The 20,924-nt window shown below is 39.5% G+C and overlaps 1 protein-coding gene across 7 annotated transcripts in view; it reads right to left on the minus strand.

Moving 5' to 3' along the window:
* The window catches only part of CNOT4 (CCR4-NOT transcription complex subunit 4), a 541,039-nt gene that overhangs the window by 267,876 nt on the left and 252,239 nt on the right, over positions 1 to 20,924 (minus strand). For 4 of the 7 annotated variants that reach the window (XM_053718985.1, XM_053718982.1, XM_053718984.1 and 1 more), the window contains exon 7: positions 4,664 to 4,797. In XM_053718985.1, the coding sequence (XP_053574960.1) occupies positions 4,664 to 4,797 (134 nt within the window). The remainder of the gene's footprint in view (positions 1 to 4,663; positions 4,798 to 20,924) is intronic. The other 3 variants (XM_053718981.1, XM_053718986.1, XM_053718983.1) reach the window with 1 other exon arrangement.

Below are 20,924 nucleotides of genomic sequence, written 5' to 3' on the forward strand. Positions count from 1 at the left end.
ATCAAACCAGCCATGTGGAAAAAAACTAGGCCCCAATAAGTTTCGTCACCAAACATATATAAAAACGATTAACATGCCAGCAAACGTTTTATATTACATTTTTATAAGAGTATGCATCTCTATTAATAAGCCTGATACCAGTAGCTATCACTGCATTTAAGGCTTTACCTACATTAATCCGGTATAAGCAGCATTTTCTAGCAAATTCCATCCCTAGAAAAATATACCTTATTGCAGGAAAACCTGCACGCCATTCCCTCTCTGAAGTTACCTCACTCCTCAGAATATGTGAGAACAACCATGGATCTTAGTTACTTCTGCTAAGATCATAGAAAATACTGCCTGAGATAAACAGCACACTCCGGTACCATTTAAAAATAAACTTTTGATTGAAGAAATAAACTAAGTATAAAACACCACACTCCTCTTACGACCTCCATCTTGGTTGAGGCTTGCAAGAGAATGACTGGATATGGCAGTTAGGGGAGGAGCTATATAGCAGCTCTGCTGTGGGTGATCCTCTTGCAACTTCCTGTTGGGAAGGAGAATATCCCATAAGTAATGGATGATCCGTGGACTGGATACACTACAAGAGAAATCAGAATCCTCCAAAACTTGACCGGGTAAATTTGGACAAACTACTGGCCCCTCACACCCCCAATGGCTGGAGCACTCACCACCTCCTATGAACCAGACAAGTAGAGAACAGACCCTCTCCATGGATACTGGGGCAAGATACAGAAATGGAAAACAAAAACGTGACCACTCCGGGTCACGAGGGTGCAATCCACAGGCCAAGGAAAAGCGCGTCCGTCCCATTAAAAACTGCATAGCTCTAAAAACCTATATGTTCCGTAAAGGCCATAAGCCACACCATCACTACACATAAGCAAACAGAATCGCATAAACATGATTAAAGTCCCCCACTGTTCCCATGGGAATTTACAATCTAGATGGGTAGGAGGGTGAGAAACAGGAGGTGGGCATTGCAAAGGTGAGAATGATGTTAGTGTTGAGTTAGATGAGGGCAGCTATTAGGCAAGTGGAATTCATTTTTTACTGAATTGGAGATAGGCTTCCTTGAACAAAAAGGTCTTTAGGGAGCGTTTAAAAGAGGAAAGGTTAGAGGAAAGACTGACAGCTCGAGGAAGTGCATTCCAGATGGTTGGTGCTGCACAAGAGAAGTACTGTAGTCTAGCATGGGAGGAGGTGATGGTAGAATATGCAAGGAGCAGGTCATTGTTGGATCTTAGGGGGCGGGCTGGAGTATATTTGTTGATGAGTGAGGACAGGTGGGGAGGGGTGCTGCGTTGGTAAGGGCTTTGTAGGTCAGGGTGAGAATTTTGAAATTCTGCTGTGGATGGGGAGCCAGTGAAGGGACTCGCAGAGAGGTAATACTATAACATCCCGATTATAGGCCACACACCTAATTTAAAAAGACTAACATTAGGGGAAAAAGTGTGGCCTATACTAGGGACAATACGGTATATACACCCCCCCACACATCTACATACATACAGTATATATGTATACAATTGTTTATATATATGTTTTGACGACTCCCAAAAACATGTTTCTATTTAAAACGCAAACGCCCTCATGTAAAGAAGAATATTATGTTTCTTTAATTATAGTCTGCTTCCTACTTCAGTATTAAACTTCTCCAAATCAGAAAAACAAGGAAGAAATAATGAATTGACCACTCTTCTTCAAACTGCATACTACCAAAACCAGGAACCCATTACACATGGCTCACTCCACATGAAGAATTTCAAGGATTGAAAGGTACCTTTGCATAGGGTGACAGAAATAGGAGTGAGGATAATGCTATCAGCTATTGACTGGAGAGTGTCAGAACCACTTAAATCACTGGTTTTCAAACGTGTCCTCAGGCCTCCCTAACAGGCCACATTTTGAGGATACCTGAACTAGAGCACAGGTGAAATAATAAGCTGATTAGTAAACCGTTATACTACCTGCTCTAATCCAAAATAATCCTGAAAACCTTGCCTGTTGGGGAGGCCTGAGTACAGGTTTGAAAACCAGTGACTTAAAGGGACAGTCTAGTCAAAATTAAACATTCATGAGTCCAATAGGGCATGCAATTTTAAACAACTATCCAATTTACTTTCATCATCAAATTGCTCTAATGGTATTCTTTGTGGAAAGCTAAACCTAGGTAGGCGCATATGCTAATTTCTAAGCCTTTGATCTGCCTCTAATCTAAGTGCATTTTGACAGTTTGACACGGCTAGCTCATGTGTTGCATAAAGATAACATTGTGCTCACTCCTGTGGATTAATTTAAGAGTCAGCACTGATTGGCTAAATGCAAGTCTATCAAAAAAACTGAGATAAAGGGGCACACTGCAGAGGCTTAGAAACCAGGTAATCACAGAGGTAAAAAGTATAAATATAAAAAAGCATTGGTTATGCAAAACTGGGAATGGGTAATACAGGGATTATCTATCTTTTTAAACAATAAGAATTCTGGAGTAGACTGACCCTTTAAGCACTAAAGGAATTAATTGCCAACAAGTAATCAACATCAATTTTAAAGAAGGTCAGGCCCACCAAGTCAAAATTATTAGTAAGTGGAGCATTTCACTTAGAAGATATTTAAGGAGCCATGTGCAATACTCTTTCCTACAACAGAGGGCTTTCAACAGAACTTTCTAAAGAGTTCTTAAAGGAAGAGCCTTTTCTACAGCTACAATATAAAGCACTGGTTTACAAACCTGTCCTCAGGACTCTCTAACAGGCTACATTTTGAGGATATCTGAACTGAGGCGCAGGTGAAACCATCAGCTGATTAGTAAACATGGTTATTTACCTGCTCTCATCTAAAGTAATCCTAAAAACCTGGCCTGTTGGGGAGGCCTAAGGAAAGGTTTGAAAACCAGTGATGTAAAGTTGTCACTGAACACTACAACTTTACTAAGAATGACCAATTTGCAGAGGATAACTGTTTAAATTGTTGTATTTCATGTATGTACACTTACTCATGAGTTGCGAAATCATTTGTATACAACTAAATTTTTTTACTTTAAAAAGGGCCATTGTGAAGAAGACAAAAAACCAAAACAAATAATAACTAAATTGCCATTATGTTAAAGGGACAGTCAAGTCCAAAATAAACCTTCATGATTCAGATATGGAATGTCATTTTAAATTTATTTTTATCACCAATTTTGCTATGTTCTCTTGGTATTCTTAGTTGAAAGCTAAACATCCTAATTTCTTAGACCTTGAAGGCCGCCTCTAATCTGAATGCATTTGACAGTTTTTCACCACTAGAGGGTGTTAGTTCATGTATATGATATAGATAACATTGAGGTCACACATGTGAAGTTACCTAGGAGTCTGCATTGATTGGCTAAAATGCAAGTCTGTCAAAAGAACTGAGGTAAAACGTGTATTATAACTGTGTTGGTTATGCAAAACTGGGGAATGGATAATAAAGGGATTATCTATCTTTTTAAAAAACAAAAATTCTGGTGTTGACTGTCCCTTTAAAGGGATATCCCAGGCAAAATTTAAATGCACATAGATGAATCACATCTTGAAGTAAAAACACATTTGCAATATACAAGTATTGGCAAAAATGCTTCCAGTAAAAGTTATTACTGGTTTAGTGTAAAAAAAATTCTCTGCACGTGCATGTTTAGCATAGCTAGATATCAGTGCACTAGCATTTTAAATACTGCAGCTGCTCAGAGCACCAGTGGAGTTTGTATAATGTCACCAAGTAAGAAATTGAGTAATTATCTGATAGTACAAGCACCTTAGGCTCACTGAGAAAGTGCTGTACTTAAAATGCTTGTGCACGGTGCGTATTTAAATACACTTTTGAAACATGCTTCTAATAAAAGCTATAGCTGTTTGCTACTACATGTATATTACAAAAATGCTTCAATTCAAAACTAAAATACATCCATGTAGATTTCAATTTTGGCTGGAATATCCCTTTAAGTCTGTAGGAACATGAATAGCTACATTTTTAAAAATCCAGAAGCATGATACAGTTGTTGTGGTAACATTATCCAGTTGGGTTTGCTTTTTTTTTTTTTTCTCAACACATGTATGAGTTAGAGGCTCTGTTACAGTGAAGATCTAATCTGATGGTAGAAAAAATATACTAAATACAAGATTTCCCTGCTAGAAAAAGCAGTAGTGCTATCACTATAATTTACATATATGTGCTCAGGCAATGAAATCTGTGAACATGTAATGGGGATCTCTGGTATGGAACAAGTGTCTAATGCAAGTTTTGATGGATACACATAGACAGGAATAAAGATGTTCTCATATGGGATAAAACAGAAATGTCCCTAAAGCCTAAAAATTGCTGCTGGTACAAGGGCTGTAGAAGAAGGTTGGTTGTGTACTTTCAATTAAATGCTAGGAGGAGCGGGCTTTATTAATGTACTGAAAATAGAACTGTTCTGTCCATGCAGTATTATATATATGGGACATGCACATTCTGCAATATGAATTGATGACAAAACGGGTAGTGTCATTCAGAGTCTGATTTATTCATGTAATAGTCCAACACAAAGATCTGGATTTGCACATGAATAAACACTGAATGCACATTTCTAATTAAACTGCAGTTTAGCACACAGAGAAGGAAGAAAATAAGAACATCTTGGCTGGGTACTTACACATCATACCTCTGCAGTGTGGTCACTTTGTTCTTATTCTTGTCAACAGCACCCGTAGATAATTGCAAGAAGTTAGGATTTAATTTGTATAGTTCCTGTAGCAGCTTCTGTTCATATTCTTGATGTTTACCTGCCTGGAAAATGATGTATGATAATCAGGTTTATAAGAAAATAAAAAAATTATATATCTATTTTATAACGTATAAAACATTTAAAGAGGGATAATTTTTAATATATTTATATGCAAATAACATGCACATAATACAACCAATAAAGAGAATTTTTTTTTTTTTTTACATAGTCCAAAAAGGTGTATATTATCTCCTTTCAGTTACTGAGCCCCTGTAATAAAAAAAGCAATCACTTTACAATTGAGCACAACCCTGACCCCTGCCCAATCACACGTGGGCAGGAGCTGTCAATCTCCCAGTTCAGAAGAGACCAGGGAGATTGAAATTCAGGGCTGACTACTGCTTGATAAATCATGACTGCAGGTTCGCTTGTGCGAACCTGCAGAAAGAGGAGAAAAGGGCTTAATAAATCTAGCCCTGTGTGTCATATAAAAGTGACCGTGTATTGTAAAATTGCTTTCCCGTCAATGTGTTCCCAGTGGCTTATACCAGTTGCAGAGTGTAAATATGTGGAAATTGCTCCTGTATGTTTATTTTTGTATATAAAATAGCTTATTTTTGCCTCTTTGAAACCACAACCCATTAAAATAAACCAAGCATGCAGGGAGATCAGATAGCTTTATCATATTACCATAAAACCACAAAGGTTTTGATTGCTTAGCTCAGATAAAAACTGAAAATTAAAGGGACAGTAAACGTAGATTTTTTTTATATAAAATGTTTAGTGATGCATAATGAAACAACTTTGCAATATATTTTCATTATTTATTGCGCCCCCTTTTCAGTAATAAAGCTCTGAAAATGCACCCTGCTGACCTCTCAATGATAACCTTGCTATATATATTCCTTTATCTGATAGTTGCAAAGCAATTCATTTTATACTTCAGACCTTGACTAGCATTGGTTTCTGTGGACTTATGGCCAGATTGGCTCCTAAGGCGAATTGTGGGTGGAGCTTGGACATTAAAAACTAATTGCAGTAAAAATTAAGTTAATATGTTTTTTAAAAAACAAATTATGCTTACCTGATAATTTTATTTCCATCTGTGGGAGGAGAGTCCACTGCTTCATTCATTACTTGTGAAAATTAAGAACCTGGCCAACAGGAGGAGGCAAAGACACCCCAGCCAAAGGCTTAAATACCTCCCCCACATCCCTCACCCCTTCTGCCAAGGGAACAAGGAATAGTAGGAGAATATCAGGGTATAAATGGTACCAGAAAAATATTACATTTAGGTCTGCCCAACAGAGAAACGGGCGGGAGCAGTGGACTCTCCTCCCACAGATGGAAATGAAATTATCAGGTAAGCATAATTTATGTTTTCCATCTTAATGGGAGGAGAGTCCACTACTGCTTCATTCATTACTTGTGGGAACAAATACCCAAGCTCTAGAGCAGGGATAGGCACGGACCAAGGCTGTGGCAGACATTTTACAAAGTACAGACGTTAGTGAAGGACACCAAGGTACATTTCAAATTAAAAACATCAGAAAACACTCTTTACAGAGAGGGTATTGGATACATGGTGGAATAGCCATCCAGCAGAAGTGGTAGAGACAGTGACGTAGATTAAACATGCACGGGAAAGGCATAAAATGATGCTACATATAAGATAAGGCCAGGAACTAATGGAAGTATTCAGAAAATTGGGCAGACTAGAAAGGCCAAAAAGTTCCTATCTGCCGACATATTCAGGAGAGCGACACTATGCTGTCAAATGGGCTGCACGTTGGAAGCCCCCACGAGTACAAATTAGTCATCTAATCAAACAAGTATAAAATAACATTTATATAAAGACTGCTTGTGGTATTACCTTTTATTTATTTTTTTGGTTATATTGAGAGTCTGAAACTCCTGACTAAACCCACCCACCTTGATGTGAATTGCATGATCATCATGGTTGGTTACTTGGTTGCGTAAGGTTTGTCAGAGTAGGCAGCGGTCTTCTACACAGACACCAGCACCACAGGAATTGGGATGGGTCACAACTCACGGTTAGTTGACTGCAGGCAGCTTGCTTCTTCCCTCACTTTCCCCCTAAGCGTGGCACTGCTTGGGTCAAGGAGGAGTGAGGACCACAATTCATCTGTCCTACTCCTCCCTCCCCTCCGCAAAACACATGGCGGACACTGCAAGGGCCAGTGTACGGACACCTTGCCTATCCCTGGTCTAGAGGACACTGAATGGAAAAAAATGGGAGGGTAAAAGGAGGCGGACCCTATACTGAGGGCACCACAGCCTGCAGAACCTCTCACAAAAGGTGGCTTATGTCCCGCTGTCTCAATGCAAAACGGAGGACATTCCTCAGCCAAAAAGATAAGGAAGTCGAAGAGGCCCACTGACCCCCAGCTTCCCGGAAAGAGAACAGAGAAAGAAGTTTGTCTAAATTTCTACGTGGCCTGAAGATAAGACTTCAAGGCACAAACCACATCCAGAATTACGTTGAAAGGAACCACAAGCTCTTGATTGATGTTGTGAATTGACACAACCTTAGGAGAAAAACTAACTTGGTTCGTAGAACAGCCTTATCAGCATGGAAAGCCAGGTAAGGAGGGACACATTGCAAGGCAGTAATCAGAGATACAATGCGTGCAGAAGCAATAGCCCATAGAAAAGGAACCTTCCAAGATAATTTAATGTCTACTTCATGCATAGGCTCCAACGGAGCTCGTGCAAAACCTAAAGAACAAGGTTTAAACTCCAAGGAGGAGCAATAGATGTAAACACAGGTATGATCCTAGCAGCGCCTTAACAAGTGACTGCAAATCAGGAAGCTCAGCGAACCTCCTGTGCAGTAACACAGACAGGGCCGATATCTGTCCCCTCAGGGGACTTGCAGAAAAGCCCTTCTCCAGATCACCCTGGAGAACAGAATAAGTAGGTCCTCCACACCTTATGATAGATGCGAAGAGCAACCAGCTATGAGCTTGAATGAGTGTAAAAATAACACTCAAAAAACCCTCTCTTGGCTAAGACTAAGCGTTCAATCTCCACGCAGTCAGCCTCCGAGATCTAGACATAAATGAACAAAGAGAGCTTGGTCAGCAGATCCCTGCAACAAGGTAACTTCCACGGAGGAGATAACATCCCCACTAGTCTGCGAACCATATCCTTCGCAGCCAAGACGGAGCAATCAGTATCACTGATGACTGCTTGATACGAGCCACTACACTAGTAAGTAGTGGTAGCAGCCGTAAAGTATAAATTAGATTTAAACCCCAAAGCACCGCTAATGCATTGGTTAGCTCCGCCTGAGGATCCCTGTACCTCGACCTATATCTGGGTAACTTGGTAATGAGACGTCATAAGATCTACCTCTTGCAAATCTCCGCAAACACTCGGAATGGAAGGACCAATCCCCCGGATTAAAGTATTGTCTAAGGAAAGCCGCTTTCCAGTTGTCCACACTAAGAATCTGGATCGCTGACAGCGAACAAATGTGGGTCTCCGCCCAATCCAGAATCCAAGATTCTTCCCTCATAGCTATGGAGCTTCTCGCCCCCCCCCCCGATGGTTTATGTAACCACCGAGGATATATTGTCTGATTGGAATCTGATAAACTGGGACGAACCGAGCAGCGGACAAGCCTTCAGAGCATTGTATATTGCCCGAAGATCCAAAGTGCAAGCCTACGTCGTCTCTGGTCTGTTAGAAATATTCTCATGTCTATGGAGACTATTATAGTACCCTAGACCCTGGTACTTGATACAAGAGAACTCTCTCTCTCTCTAGAATTATCTGCCATCCATGGGATCGAAGAAGACAGAGGAGAGATCCCGAATTGTCAACTCTGCGAAAAACTTCTTGGAGAATGCTGCGTTGGCCGGGAATCAAACCTGGGTCAACTACTTGGAAGGCAGCTATGCTCACCATCATACCAGCTAGACCAAACAGAAGGTCAATTAACTGGTTCAGGAACGCAAACCTTAGGAACTGGAAATGTTCCTTGAGGATTGGTACGTGAAGGGAGCATCCTTCAATCTATCATGGTCATGAAATGCCCTTCTCGAATGAGGGGAAGAATGGACCTATAGTCTCCCTCTTGAACGAGGGGACATTTAAAAACTTGTTTAAGCACTTAAGGTCCAAATCGGACGGAAAGTTCCCTCTCCTTCTTTGAAACCACAAAAAGGTTTGAATAGTATCCCAAACCTCTCACTGCGATAGGCACTGGGACAATAACTCCTAAGAGGACAGATCCCGTACGCACCCTATCTTGTAACCCTGAGCTATGACCTCCAGGACCCATGGATCCTGCACATCCCAGAATCAAGTGACTGAAAAGAGCGACAGTCTGCCCCCTACCCGATCCAGAAGAGGACCATGGGCCGTCTGTTCATGCCGACTTAGACTCGGCAGGCTTCTTGCTCTGCTTGGATTTATTCCAGGACTGAGCCGGCTTCCAAGAGCTCTTTGTTTGCTCAGGCTTAGCGGAGGACTGCTGACAAGGGTTTTATCAAATCGAAAAGAACGAAAATTGTCCCTTACACTCGTTTATATTCTCTTGCGGTAGAAGGGCACCCTTGCCCCCTTTGACTGTGGAGATAATTGAGTCCAGGCCTGGACCAAACAAAATCATTCCCTTAAAGGGGAAGGAAAGAAGTCTAGACTTAGAAGTCATATCCGCAGACTATGACTTCAGCCAGAGCCCGATGGGCTGAACAGAAAAAGCTGAAGCCTTAGCATTTAGGCGAATAATCTGCCTAATAGTATCACAGATAAAAGAATTAGCAACCCTCAAGGCCGTAAATCTTTCCTGAGTAACGTTGAGGGGACTTCTCCACCCCAATCAAGTCACACCAGAAGGTAGTTTATCCGTCAACGGCCGCCTCCGATTGAAGCAAGTATCCCGTATGTTGAAACAACTTTCTTAACAGAGTCAACATCCTTTATCCATGGGCTCTTAAAACAAAGAGCTATCCTCAAAAGGCATAGTAATACGTTAAGGGTGAAGATAGCGCCATCCCTTTTTCTAGGGACGGAAGTACACAACTACATTAAGTCCAGGACCGGGAACGATTTGTTCAAGGAAGGAGAGAAACAATCCAGTCCCATTCATTCTTAATGTTCGCCATCTAACAGGAGCAGGGAAGGATAAGGTACCACTGAATTGGCAAAAAAACTTCCTTTAGAAGAAAGCGCAAATTAGCAAAACTAAAGCCTGGTTCCTCCGCAGCCGGAGGTTTTGAGGCAGCAGACTCTGACCCAGAATATTCATACTCTGAAGTCTCAGAAAGAACTTCATCCTCTGATAACCCTATCGGTTAAATCCAATAAATTATCTGATGTACTCTGGGAAGGAGTGCAATATGTAACCTTTTGCTAGCGCTTAGCAGGGCGAGGTAAAGCATTAAAGGCCGTAGACACCGCCGTCTGAGCTGCGCAGTAACGTCTGGTGAAAAAATGGCCCCCACCAGATGGAGGATCAGCAATGCTACGGGAAACTGCATGTGTAGCGAGATAAGCATGTAGGGTACGCACTCCTCAGAGGTGGACGGCTCAGTGGTATCAAACATGTTTGATATCACATTATCAAGGCATATGGAACATAATTGAGGAGGCAGCACTAAGGCCTCCTCACAATATAAACAGCAATTACTCTTTAGGAATAGAGGGAGTGCCCTCTAAGTAACATAATCCTCCATCACTAGTGCAATAACCGGAGAACTATAGAAATAAAACATTTTATTTAAAAAAACCACCTTTATATCCCAATGGCTGGGGCACTCACCACCTCCCAAGACCCGGACAGAACAGAGAGTTAGGACTCTATGATAGACACCCGGTCAGGAAGAGGGAAAGAATCACATGGTGCACAATGCAGGACCGTCCCTGCTATGAGAAAAAGCGTGCCAAGCTTGTTAGCTGCATGGCTCTCAAAGTGAAACCTATATATTCCATAACAGCCTATGAACCCATAACATCTCACACATAAAAGCAGCATAAAATCAAACATATCAGATTATCCCCCCCCGTTCAATAATCCCACTCAGGAGATATTAACCCGTGATTCTATACAGATAAAAGGAGTCCCCGTTCCTGTGACCCTGTTGTGACGTGAGTCACCAAGATCTGAGGGCCTGTTATGGAACATTCTTTGGGCTGGAGGTACATGGGCTTAAGAATACCCAGAGACTGCATGGAAATGTTGAATTTTATATGCTGGACACTCCATGTACTTTCATAACTCTGTCTTCTGTCCATGTCACCCTGTATCCATAAATACAGGATGGGTACAGGGTGTGAGTGCCCCTTGTGGGAGCAATTGTGACTCTATAAACCAAGTGGGCATAAAGGACTTAAAGGGACAGTCCTACACCAGATTTTCTATTGTTTTAAAAAATAGATATAATCCCTTTATTACCCATTTCCCAGTTTTGCATAACTAACACAGTTATAATAATATACTTTTAACCTCTGATTATCTTGTATCTAAGCCTCTGCAAACTGCCCCTTTTTTCAGTTCTTTTGAGACTTGCAGTCTAGCCAATCAGTGCCTGCTCCCAGATAACTTCTCGTGCACGAGCACAGTGTTATCTATATGAAATACGTGAACTAACACCCTCTAGTGGTGAAAAACTGTTAAAATGCAATCTGAAAGAGGTGGGCTTCAAGGTCTAAGAAATTAGCACATGAACCTCCTAGGTTAAGCTTTCAACTAAGAATACCAAGAGAACAAAGCAAAATTGGTGCTAAAAGTAAATTGGAAAATTGTTTAAAATTACATGCTCTATCTGAATCATGAAAGTTTATTTTGGCCTAGACTGTCCCTTTAATAGTTAAGAGCGGTTCTTATATTCTGTAATAAGATGTATTTTATTTACATTTCTAATCTGATTGTGTCTCAGGAGTCTGTCTTGGTAAACTGATTGTGTTCCTGTGTGATTACGTTAACTAGGCTGCCCAACATCAGATTGTCTGAGTAAACTTTCTTCCCCAGTTAATTAACTTGATATATAGACAATTGTTAGAGGTTTGATGTATTGTTCATATGTTTGCTTTACAGTTTAACCAATTCCCTATGTAACCTGAAGCTCTGTAAATCTAGAATGCCAGGGTGTATAAATCTGTGTGCTGCTTTCAAATAAAGTGATCATTTTTGTGTTCAGAAAACAGTATTGCCTCAGATCTGTTCTCCTCCATAACTTTAGACTGCGGTCAAAGGGGGGTACCAGGAGTTATTGCTCTGGATAAAAGGATGTCCAGGACAAGGGAAGTGTTCTGACGGAGGTACTCATTCTGGGTACCAGGCGGTCCGTCACACCTGTCTTCTAGCGTTATCATACATGTATAAAAAAAAATGAAACAATCTTACCAGAATCTATGCCGTTGAACAGGAACACGTCCTTTCAAGTGTGACAAGTTAGTAGCATTGCTCCTGACATGGGAGCAGAAAGCAGGCAGCGAAAGTAGTCAACGCCGATTGGTTATGGAGCTGTTAATCTGAGTTGGGATGGTTTTGCAGAGACGACACTTCCTGCATCTCCTGACTAACTTTCATCCATGCTCTCACTGAGAGGCTGACAGGACTACTTAAAACTCCAGTCCCATTGTGAAGAGTACTACCCTCCATAAGAGACTACGCCGAATCTTCCGACACTTCTCTGTCAACCTCCTGTGACAAAAGGCAAATAATGACTGTGGGATGAGGGGAGTGAGGGAAGTATTTAAGCCTTTGACTGGGGTGTCTTTGCCTACTCCTGGTGGCCAGGTTCTTAATTCCCACAAGTAATGAATAAAGAAGTGGACTCTCCTCCCATTAAGAAGGAAAGTTAAGATTTGGCTTATATGTTATACTATAGCAACATAACAGGAATGTATTGTAATTACCAGGTGTTTACTATCCTAACATTTCAGTAAATAGCTCACCCTCTCTACTGGGGCGTGCAATTTCCTCTGCTGGATCTTGTTTACATAGCATTTCTGTACTTTTGGTATAGGTGGTGGCTTCATCAGGCACAAGTACGGTAGTTATTTAAAATAACAAAAGAAAGGTAAAATTAGTTATTTGTAAACAATACACCCCAGATGGTAAAATTGTTCACTGGGAACATATTAAAGGGGAGACAATTTTACAGTACATAATCCCTTTAAAAGGGGTAGTGTTATGCTTCCTCTGGGGCAGTTGAAAAGCTGCATTATGTGTGTGATTCAGGCATATTTTAATCAACTTCAGAGTTTACAACATTCTCTTAGTATCCTTTGTTGAAGGAGAGGAAAAACACATTACTGGGAGCAAAATTAACACATCAGGTAAGCCAATGATACACATGTGCAACCACCAATCCGCAGCACCTCGATTTGCTTTTCTACAAAGGATGACAATAGATCAAAGCAATTTATAGATAATAGAAGTACATTGGAAAGTTGTTTAAAATTGCATTCTGAAAAAATAGTTTAATTTTGACTTTACCGATTGCACTGTACAGGAGTTTAATCAACCCTGCAAGTCAGTTTGTGACAGAAATAGCTAACCATCCCTTTCCAGTTTGTCACAGTCTAGTCACTCCAGTGGAGCGTATGACTTAAAATAGTGGGTGCAAGGGTTAAACACTATCTAATCTGTACTAGACTCAGAAAAATGCCATAACTCCCCATTACTGCCACACACAAACACACACTAGACTATCTCTGCTGCCATTACTTTAATATATAGGAAATCCTAAGGAAAATCCCAGACTAACATTAAAGTGAAGGTCAATTTTCATCAATGAGTGCCCGGTTTTTAAAAATATTTTTAAAAACAGGCGCACTTTCATTGATAAAAATTTACATTGCACTGGATTTGAAGAAATACTTACCTTTTACTTCTGCAAAACCGGATCGCCGATCTCAGCCTCTATTCCTCTGTACGGACATCAGAAATGACAAAACCGGCTTCCTCCAATCATGGCTTGCACCCCAGAGTGTCCAGCTCGTGATGCCCGGCTGTGATTGGAGGAAGCCAGTTTCATCATTGCTGTGGTCTACAGCAGGAAGAAGGAGTAAGTAAAAGGTATTTCTTCAAATGCAGTATAATGTTCATTTTCATCAATGAAATTAACAAAACACAGTGAAAAGTTTAAAATAAAAAGGAGTGATATAAAAGAACGGAATACTGTACTTGCTTAGCTCTCTGTCCCAAGGGAGCTTGGCAAGAAAAGATGGTCACTTTTGCTGTTGTATGCATCCTCCCATGTAGAATTACTTATTTTGATGAATTCACTATTAAGTAAATTTTTTCCTGATAGACCACTTCTAAGATAGGAAAGGAAGGTAGCCAACCCTTTTTAATGGCAGGCCATAAACCAAATCACAAGCCCTGGCTGAAGTTATAGGATATTTTAGAATTTTAGTTAAGTATACAATGTATGTACACTCCTATTAGTGACATCATGAGGATTATTTTGATACCAAATATTACATGTCTGATTTGGGTCAACAGGTAACATAAGTGATTAAAACATATCTGATGATATCCTAGAGTGTCACCTTTAATTGACCTAAGGTCTGTGTCTTGATAGAGGACCCAGTCTTCTGTCACTTTGCATTGACATCTTGGCTCAAAGATCTCTCACCTGAGAAAAAACTGAATTGCACCTTATATCTGGTTCACCAGATGCAAGTAATAACCATTCTTTCCAAAAACCTTGCTTGCTTTTTTAGATGGTTCTGATAAGTTGTACATAGCATGGAAATACAGGAAACGGAAGGAAAAAAAAATTAACCCGAAATCCTAAAAACATGAGGTATTTATGACACTGTCTCTTTGAATCAAAGGAAGAAATGGTAGTTTAAATAAAGCAAATTGCAAAGTCTTAGACATTCAATTTTAAAGGGTCACAAAAGCGGTCCTTTTATAGATAACCTATTTAATATCTTCCTATAATTTTCTTTAACAAAAAAGTTTTGATAATGTAATTTTTAATAAACCAACACTCCTTTACCCTCAATTGTTTCATGTGTTTTACTCCTAGCTCAGCAGCCTCAGCAAAGCCCACCATGCAGCTGTAATATAAGTGTAAGCCATCATACACAATAGAAGCGAGTATTACTGCTTCTTATTGGCTGTATCGTTCTATCTCCTGAAAAGGGGGGGGGGGGGTAAAGAGGGATTTTAAAATTACATTAAAGAAACACCTTAAAAAAAGAGGCTTTTTTAAATGAAATGCAACAGAAGCTTTGAAAGGTGGACGACAACTCAGACCTTCCTAAATATTTAGTTTGTATTTTATTAAAAGTATTTCCCATGTCTTCTTACAACAAACAACTTCATGCAGATGAATACATTTCAATATTCAAAAACTCGACCAGTTCTCACCTATCAATGTGAATACTTTCTCCATCTCTATCTAAAAATTAGAAAAATATGATCACGGTCAGTAAAAACATAATTTATGTAAGAACTTACCTGATAAATTCATTTCTTTCATATTAGCAAGTCCATGAGCTAGTGACGTATGGGATATACATTCCTACCAGGAGGGGCAAAGTTTCCCAAACCTCAAAATGCCTATAAATACACCCCTCACCACACCCACAAATCAGTTTAACGCATAGCCAAGAAGTGGGGTGATAAGAAAAAAGTGCGAAAGCATAAAAAAATAAGGAATTGGAATAATGGTGCTTTATACAAAAAAATCATAACCACCACAAAAAAGGGTGGGCCTCATGGACTCTTGCTAATATGAAAGAAATGAATTTATCAGGTAAGTTCTTACATAAATTATGTTTTCTTTCATGTAATTAGCAAGAGTCCATGAGCTAGTGACGCATGGGATAATGACTACCCAAGATGTGGATCTTCCACGCAAGAGTCACTAGAGAGGGAGGGATAAAATAAAGACAGCCAATTCCGCTGAAAAAAATCCACACCCAAAAATAAAGTTTAAATCTTATAAAGAAAAAAACTGAAAATATAAGCAGAAGATTCAAACTGAAACAGCTGCCTGAAGTACTTTTCTACCAAAAACTGCTTCAGAAGAAGAAAACACATCAAAATGGTAGAATTTAGTAAAAGTATGGAAAGAAGACCAAGTTGCTGCTTTGCAAATCTGATCAACCGAAGCTTCATTCCTAAACGCCCAGGAAGTAGAAACTGACCTAGTAGAATGAAATGTAATCCTTTGAGGCGGAGTTTTACCCGACTCGACATAAGCATGATGAATCAAAGACTTTAACCAAGACGCCAAAGAAATGACAGAGGCCTTCTGAGCTTTCCTAGAACCGGAAAAGATAACAAATAGACTAGAAGTCTTTCGGAAATTTTTCCAAGAAAGTAATTTAATGTCCAGCGAATGCATAGGTTCAAACGGAGGAGCTTGAAGAGCCCCCAGAACCAAATTCAAACTCCAAGGAGGAGAAATTGGCTTGTACAAAACAATGAATATCAGGAAGACTAGCAATCTTTCTGTGGAAAAGAACAGAAAGAGCAGAGATTTGTCCTTTCAAGGAACTTGCAGACAAACCTTTATCCAAACCATCCTGAAGAAACTGTAAAATTCTAGGAATTCTAAAAGAATGCCAAGAAAAATGATGAGAAAAACACCAAGAAATGTAAATCTTCCAGACTCGATAATATATCTTCCTAGATACAGATTTACGAGCCTGTAACATAGTATTAATCACAGAGTCAGAGAAACCTCTATGACCGAGAATCAAGCGTTCAATCTCCATACCTTCAAATTTAAGGATTTGAGATCCTGATGGAAAAAAGGACCTTGCGATAAAAGGTCTGGTCTTAACCGAAGAGTCCACGGTTGGCAAGTGGCCATCCGGACAAGATCCGCATACCAAAACCTGTGAGGCCATGCTGGAGCCACCAGCAGAACAAACGAGCACTCCTTTAGAATCTTGGTAATCACTCTTGGAAGAAGAACTAGAGGCGGAAAGATATAGGCAGGATGATACTTCCAAGGAAGTGACAATGCATCCACTGCCTCTGCCTGAGGATCCCTGGGATACCTGGGAAGTTTCTTGTTTAGATGAGAAGCCATCAGATCTATTTCTGGAAGTCCCCACATTTGAACAATCTGAAGAAATACCTCTGGGTGAAGAGACCATTCGCCCGGATGTAACGTTTGGCGACTGAGATAATCCGCTTCCCAATTGTCTATACCTGGGATATGAACCGCAGAATTTAGACAGGAGCTGGATTCCGCCCATACCAGTATTCGAGATACTTCTTTCATAGCCAGAGGACTGTGAGAGTCCCTCCTTGATGATTGACATATGCCACGGTTGTGACATTGTCCGTCTGAAAACAAATGAACGACTCTCTCTTTAGAAGAGGCCATGACTGAAGAGCTCTGAAAATTGCACAGAGTTCCAAAATGTTGATTGGTAATCTCACCTCCTGAGATTCCCAAACCCCTTGTGCTGTCAGAGACCCCCAAACAGCTCCCCAACCTGTCAGACTTGCATCTGTTGAAATCACAGTCCAGGTCGGAAGAACAAAAGAAGCCCCCTGAACTAAACGATGGTGGTCTGTCCACCACGTCAGAGAGTGTCGTACAATTGGTTTTAAAGATATTAATTGAGATATCTTTGTATAATCCCTGCACCACTGGTTCAGCATACAGAGCTGAAGAGGTCGCATGTGAAAACGAGCAAAGGGGATCGCGTCCGATGCAGCAGTCATAAGACCTAGAATTTCCATGCATAAGGCTACCGAAGGGAATGATTGAGACTGAAGGTTTCGACAAGCTGAAACCAATTTTAGACGTCTCTTGTCTGTCAGAGACAGAGTCATGGACACTGAATCTATCTGGAAACCTAAAAAGGTAACCCTTGTTTGAGGAATCAATTAACTTTTCGGTAAATTGATCCTCCAACCAGGTTCTCGAAGAAACAATACAAGTCGATTCATATGAGATTCTGCTAAATGTGAAGACTGAGCAAGTACCAAGATATCGTCCAAATAAGGAAATACCACAATACCCTGTTCTCTGATTACAGACAGATGGGCACCGAGAACCTTTGTAAAAATCCTCGGAGCTGTTGCTAGGTCAAACGGCAGAGCCACAAACTGGTAATGCTCGTCTAGGAAAGAGAATCTCAGAAACTGATAGTGATCTGGATGAATCGGAATATGCAGATATGCATCCTGTAAATCTATTGTGGACATATAATGCCCTTGCTGAACAAAAGGCAGAATAGTCCTTATAGTTACCATTTTGAATGTTGGTATCCTTACATAATGATTCAATATTTTTAAATCCAGAACTGGTCTGAAGGAATTCTCCTTCTTTGGTAGAATGAAGATATTTGAGTAAAACCCCAGCCCCTGTTCCAGAACTGGAACTGGCATAATTACTCCAGCCAACTCTAGATCTGAAACACATTTCAGAAATGCTTGAGCCTTCACTGGATTTACTGGGACACGGGAAAGAAAAAAATCTTCTTGCAGGAGGCCTTATCTTGAAGCCTATTCTGTACCCTTGTGAAACAATGTTCTGAATCCAAAGATTGTGAATCGAATTGATCCAAATTTCTTTGAAAAATCGTAATCTGCCCCCTACCAGCTGGGCTGGAGTGAGGGCCGCACCTTCATGTTGACTTGGGAGCTGGCTTTGGCTTTATAAAAGGCTTGGATTTATTCCAGACTGGAGATGGTTTCCAAACTGATACCGCTCCTGTAGGGGAAGGATCAGGCTTTTGTTCCTTATTGTGATGAAAGGAACGAAAACGATTAGTAGACCTAAATTTACCTTTAGATTTTTTATCCTGTGGTAAATAGTTCCTTTCCCCCCAGTAACAGTTGAAATAATAGAATCCAACTGTGAACCAAATAATTTATTACCCTGGAAAGAAAGGGAAAGCAAAGTTGACTTGGAAGAAATATCAGCATTCCAAGTTTTAAGCCATAAAGCTCTTCTAGCTAAAATAGCTAGAGACATATACCTGACATCAACCCTAATGATATCAAAGATGGCATCACAAATAAAATTAGAGCTGCAACAACTAATCGTCATAATCGATAATAATCGATTATGAAAATAGTTGTCAACGAATCTCATAATCGATTAGTTGGTTTGCAATTAGTTGGTCTGTGCACAACACCAGCTGCTTCACTCCAATGAACTCCTGCATATGGTATTGTGTTTTATGGTTATGTCTTTAGCCTAAAGGACATCTACAGACTTCTACTTTTCACTTTTTCAGGACAGTATACATTTACAACTACCCCAGGCTTATGTGCAACCCAGATATAATAGTCATCATTTGGATTGTTTATATTAAATCAGGTGATTTGGAACTATGCTTTGCATAATATAGTGCTGAGCTTGTTATTTACACCTAGCCCCTAGACTGATGGGAGTTATTTAAATTGATGTGAACTATTATCTGTTTGCACAATTATTAGCGTATTGCTTGTTATTGCTGATTATATGTACTGTAAAAATAAATGTGTAAGGCTTTGTCCTGTTATTGATATATAGTCCTTTGCGTGTTTGATTTGTTTTTTTATATTTTTAATATATTGTCATAATATGTACCAGATTCAACCTATATGTATATATCTTATTTTTAGAGCGGACTAGATATTTCCCCCTAACATTATAGCTGATTATTTACCATTGCATATAGATATATTTTATGTAAGAATGAAGTCAAGGGTTACTTTATTGAGAGGCCCCTTGCCAAGGTGAAAACCCCTTTGAATTGGTGAAGAGCTAACAAAGATAAATATCCAACTTTGGTGAAATTGGCAAAACCCTACTTATACATCTCAAGCACCTCAACACCATCTTAGTGCCTTTTCTCTGCTGCAGGAAATATAGCTGCAAACAGAGAACCAGCCTTAGCCAGAAGCATGTGGACATGTCGAGATTTTTTGCATTTCAATGCAAAGTTTCTGAAAGAGTGAATAATAGAATGTTATTAACAGTGATAGTCTCTTTCTAGTTCTACCTCTTTTCAAACAGGCTTTGTTTTTGTTTTGTTTAATTATAAAACTGTTCTCTGCTGCTTAAAAATTGGTCAAACAGTTGTGTTAATGTAAAGTTTTAGTCTGAAGTTTATATTTGTAACACTCAGTATGTGGATTTTATTTAAAATATAGGAAACAATTGTTGATTCTTTTTTTATCCGATTAGTCAATTAATCGAAAAAATAATTGGCCGATTAATCGATTATGAAAATAATCGTTAGTTGCAGCCCTAAATAAAATTATTAGCATGTTGAAGAAGATTAACAATGCTATGAGAATTATGATCTGTTACTTGTTGCGCTAAAGCTTCCAACCAAAAAGTTGAAGCTGCAGCAACATCCGCTAAAGATATAGCAGGTCTAAGAAGATTACCTGAACATAAGTAAGCTTTTCTTAGAAATGATTCAATCTTCCTATCTAAAGGATACTTAAAGGAAGTACTATCTGCTGTAGGAATAGTAGTACGTTTAGCAAGAGTAGAGATAGTCCCATCAACCTTAGGGATTTTGTCCAAAAACTCTAATCTGTCAGATGGCACAGGATATAATTGCTTAAAACGTTTAGAAGGAGTAAATGAATTACCCAAATTATTCCATTCCCTGGAAATTACTTCAGAAATAGCATCAGGGACAGGAAAAACTTCTGGAATAACTACAGGAGATTTAAAAACCTTATTTAAACGTTTAGATTTAGTATCAAGAGGACCAGATTCCTCTATTTCTAATGCAATTAAGACTTCTTTAAGTAAAGAACGAATAAATTCCATTTTGAATAAATATGAAGATTTATCAGCATCAACCTCTGAAACATAATCCTCTGAACCAGAGGAATCATTATCAGAATCAGAATGATGATGTTCATTTAAAAATTCATCTGAAAAATGAGAAGTGATAAAAGACCTTTTACGTTTACTAGAAGGAGGAATAACAGACATAGCCTTCATAATGGATTTAGAAACAAAATCTCTTATGTTAACAGGAACACTAAGTATTAGATGTTGATGGAACAGCAACAGGTAATGTAACATTACTAAAGGAAATATCTGCATTAACAAGTTTGTCATGACATTCATTACAAACAACAGCTGGAGGAACAGATACCACAAGTTTACAGCAAATACACTTAACTTTGGTAGATCCAGCATTAGGCAGCAATTTTCCAGAAGTATCTTCTGATTCAGGGTCAATCTGAGACATCTTGCAATATGTAATAGAAAAA

This window comes from Bombina bombina, chromosome 6, assembly GCF_027579735.1.
Source record: "Bombina bombina isolate aBomBom1 chromosome 6, aBomBom1.pri, whole genome shotgun sequence".
Taxonomy (NCBI): domain Eukaryota; kingdom Metazoa; phylum Chordata; class Amphibia; order Anura; family Bombinatoridae; genus Bombina; species Bombina bombina.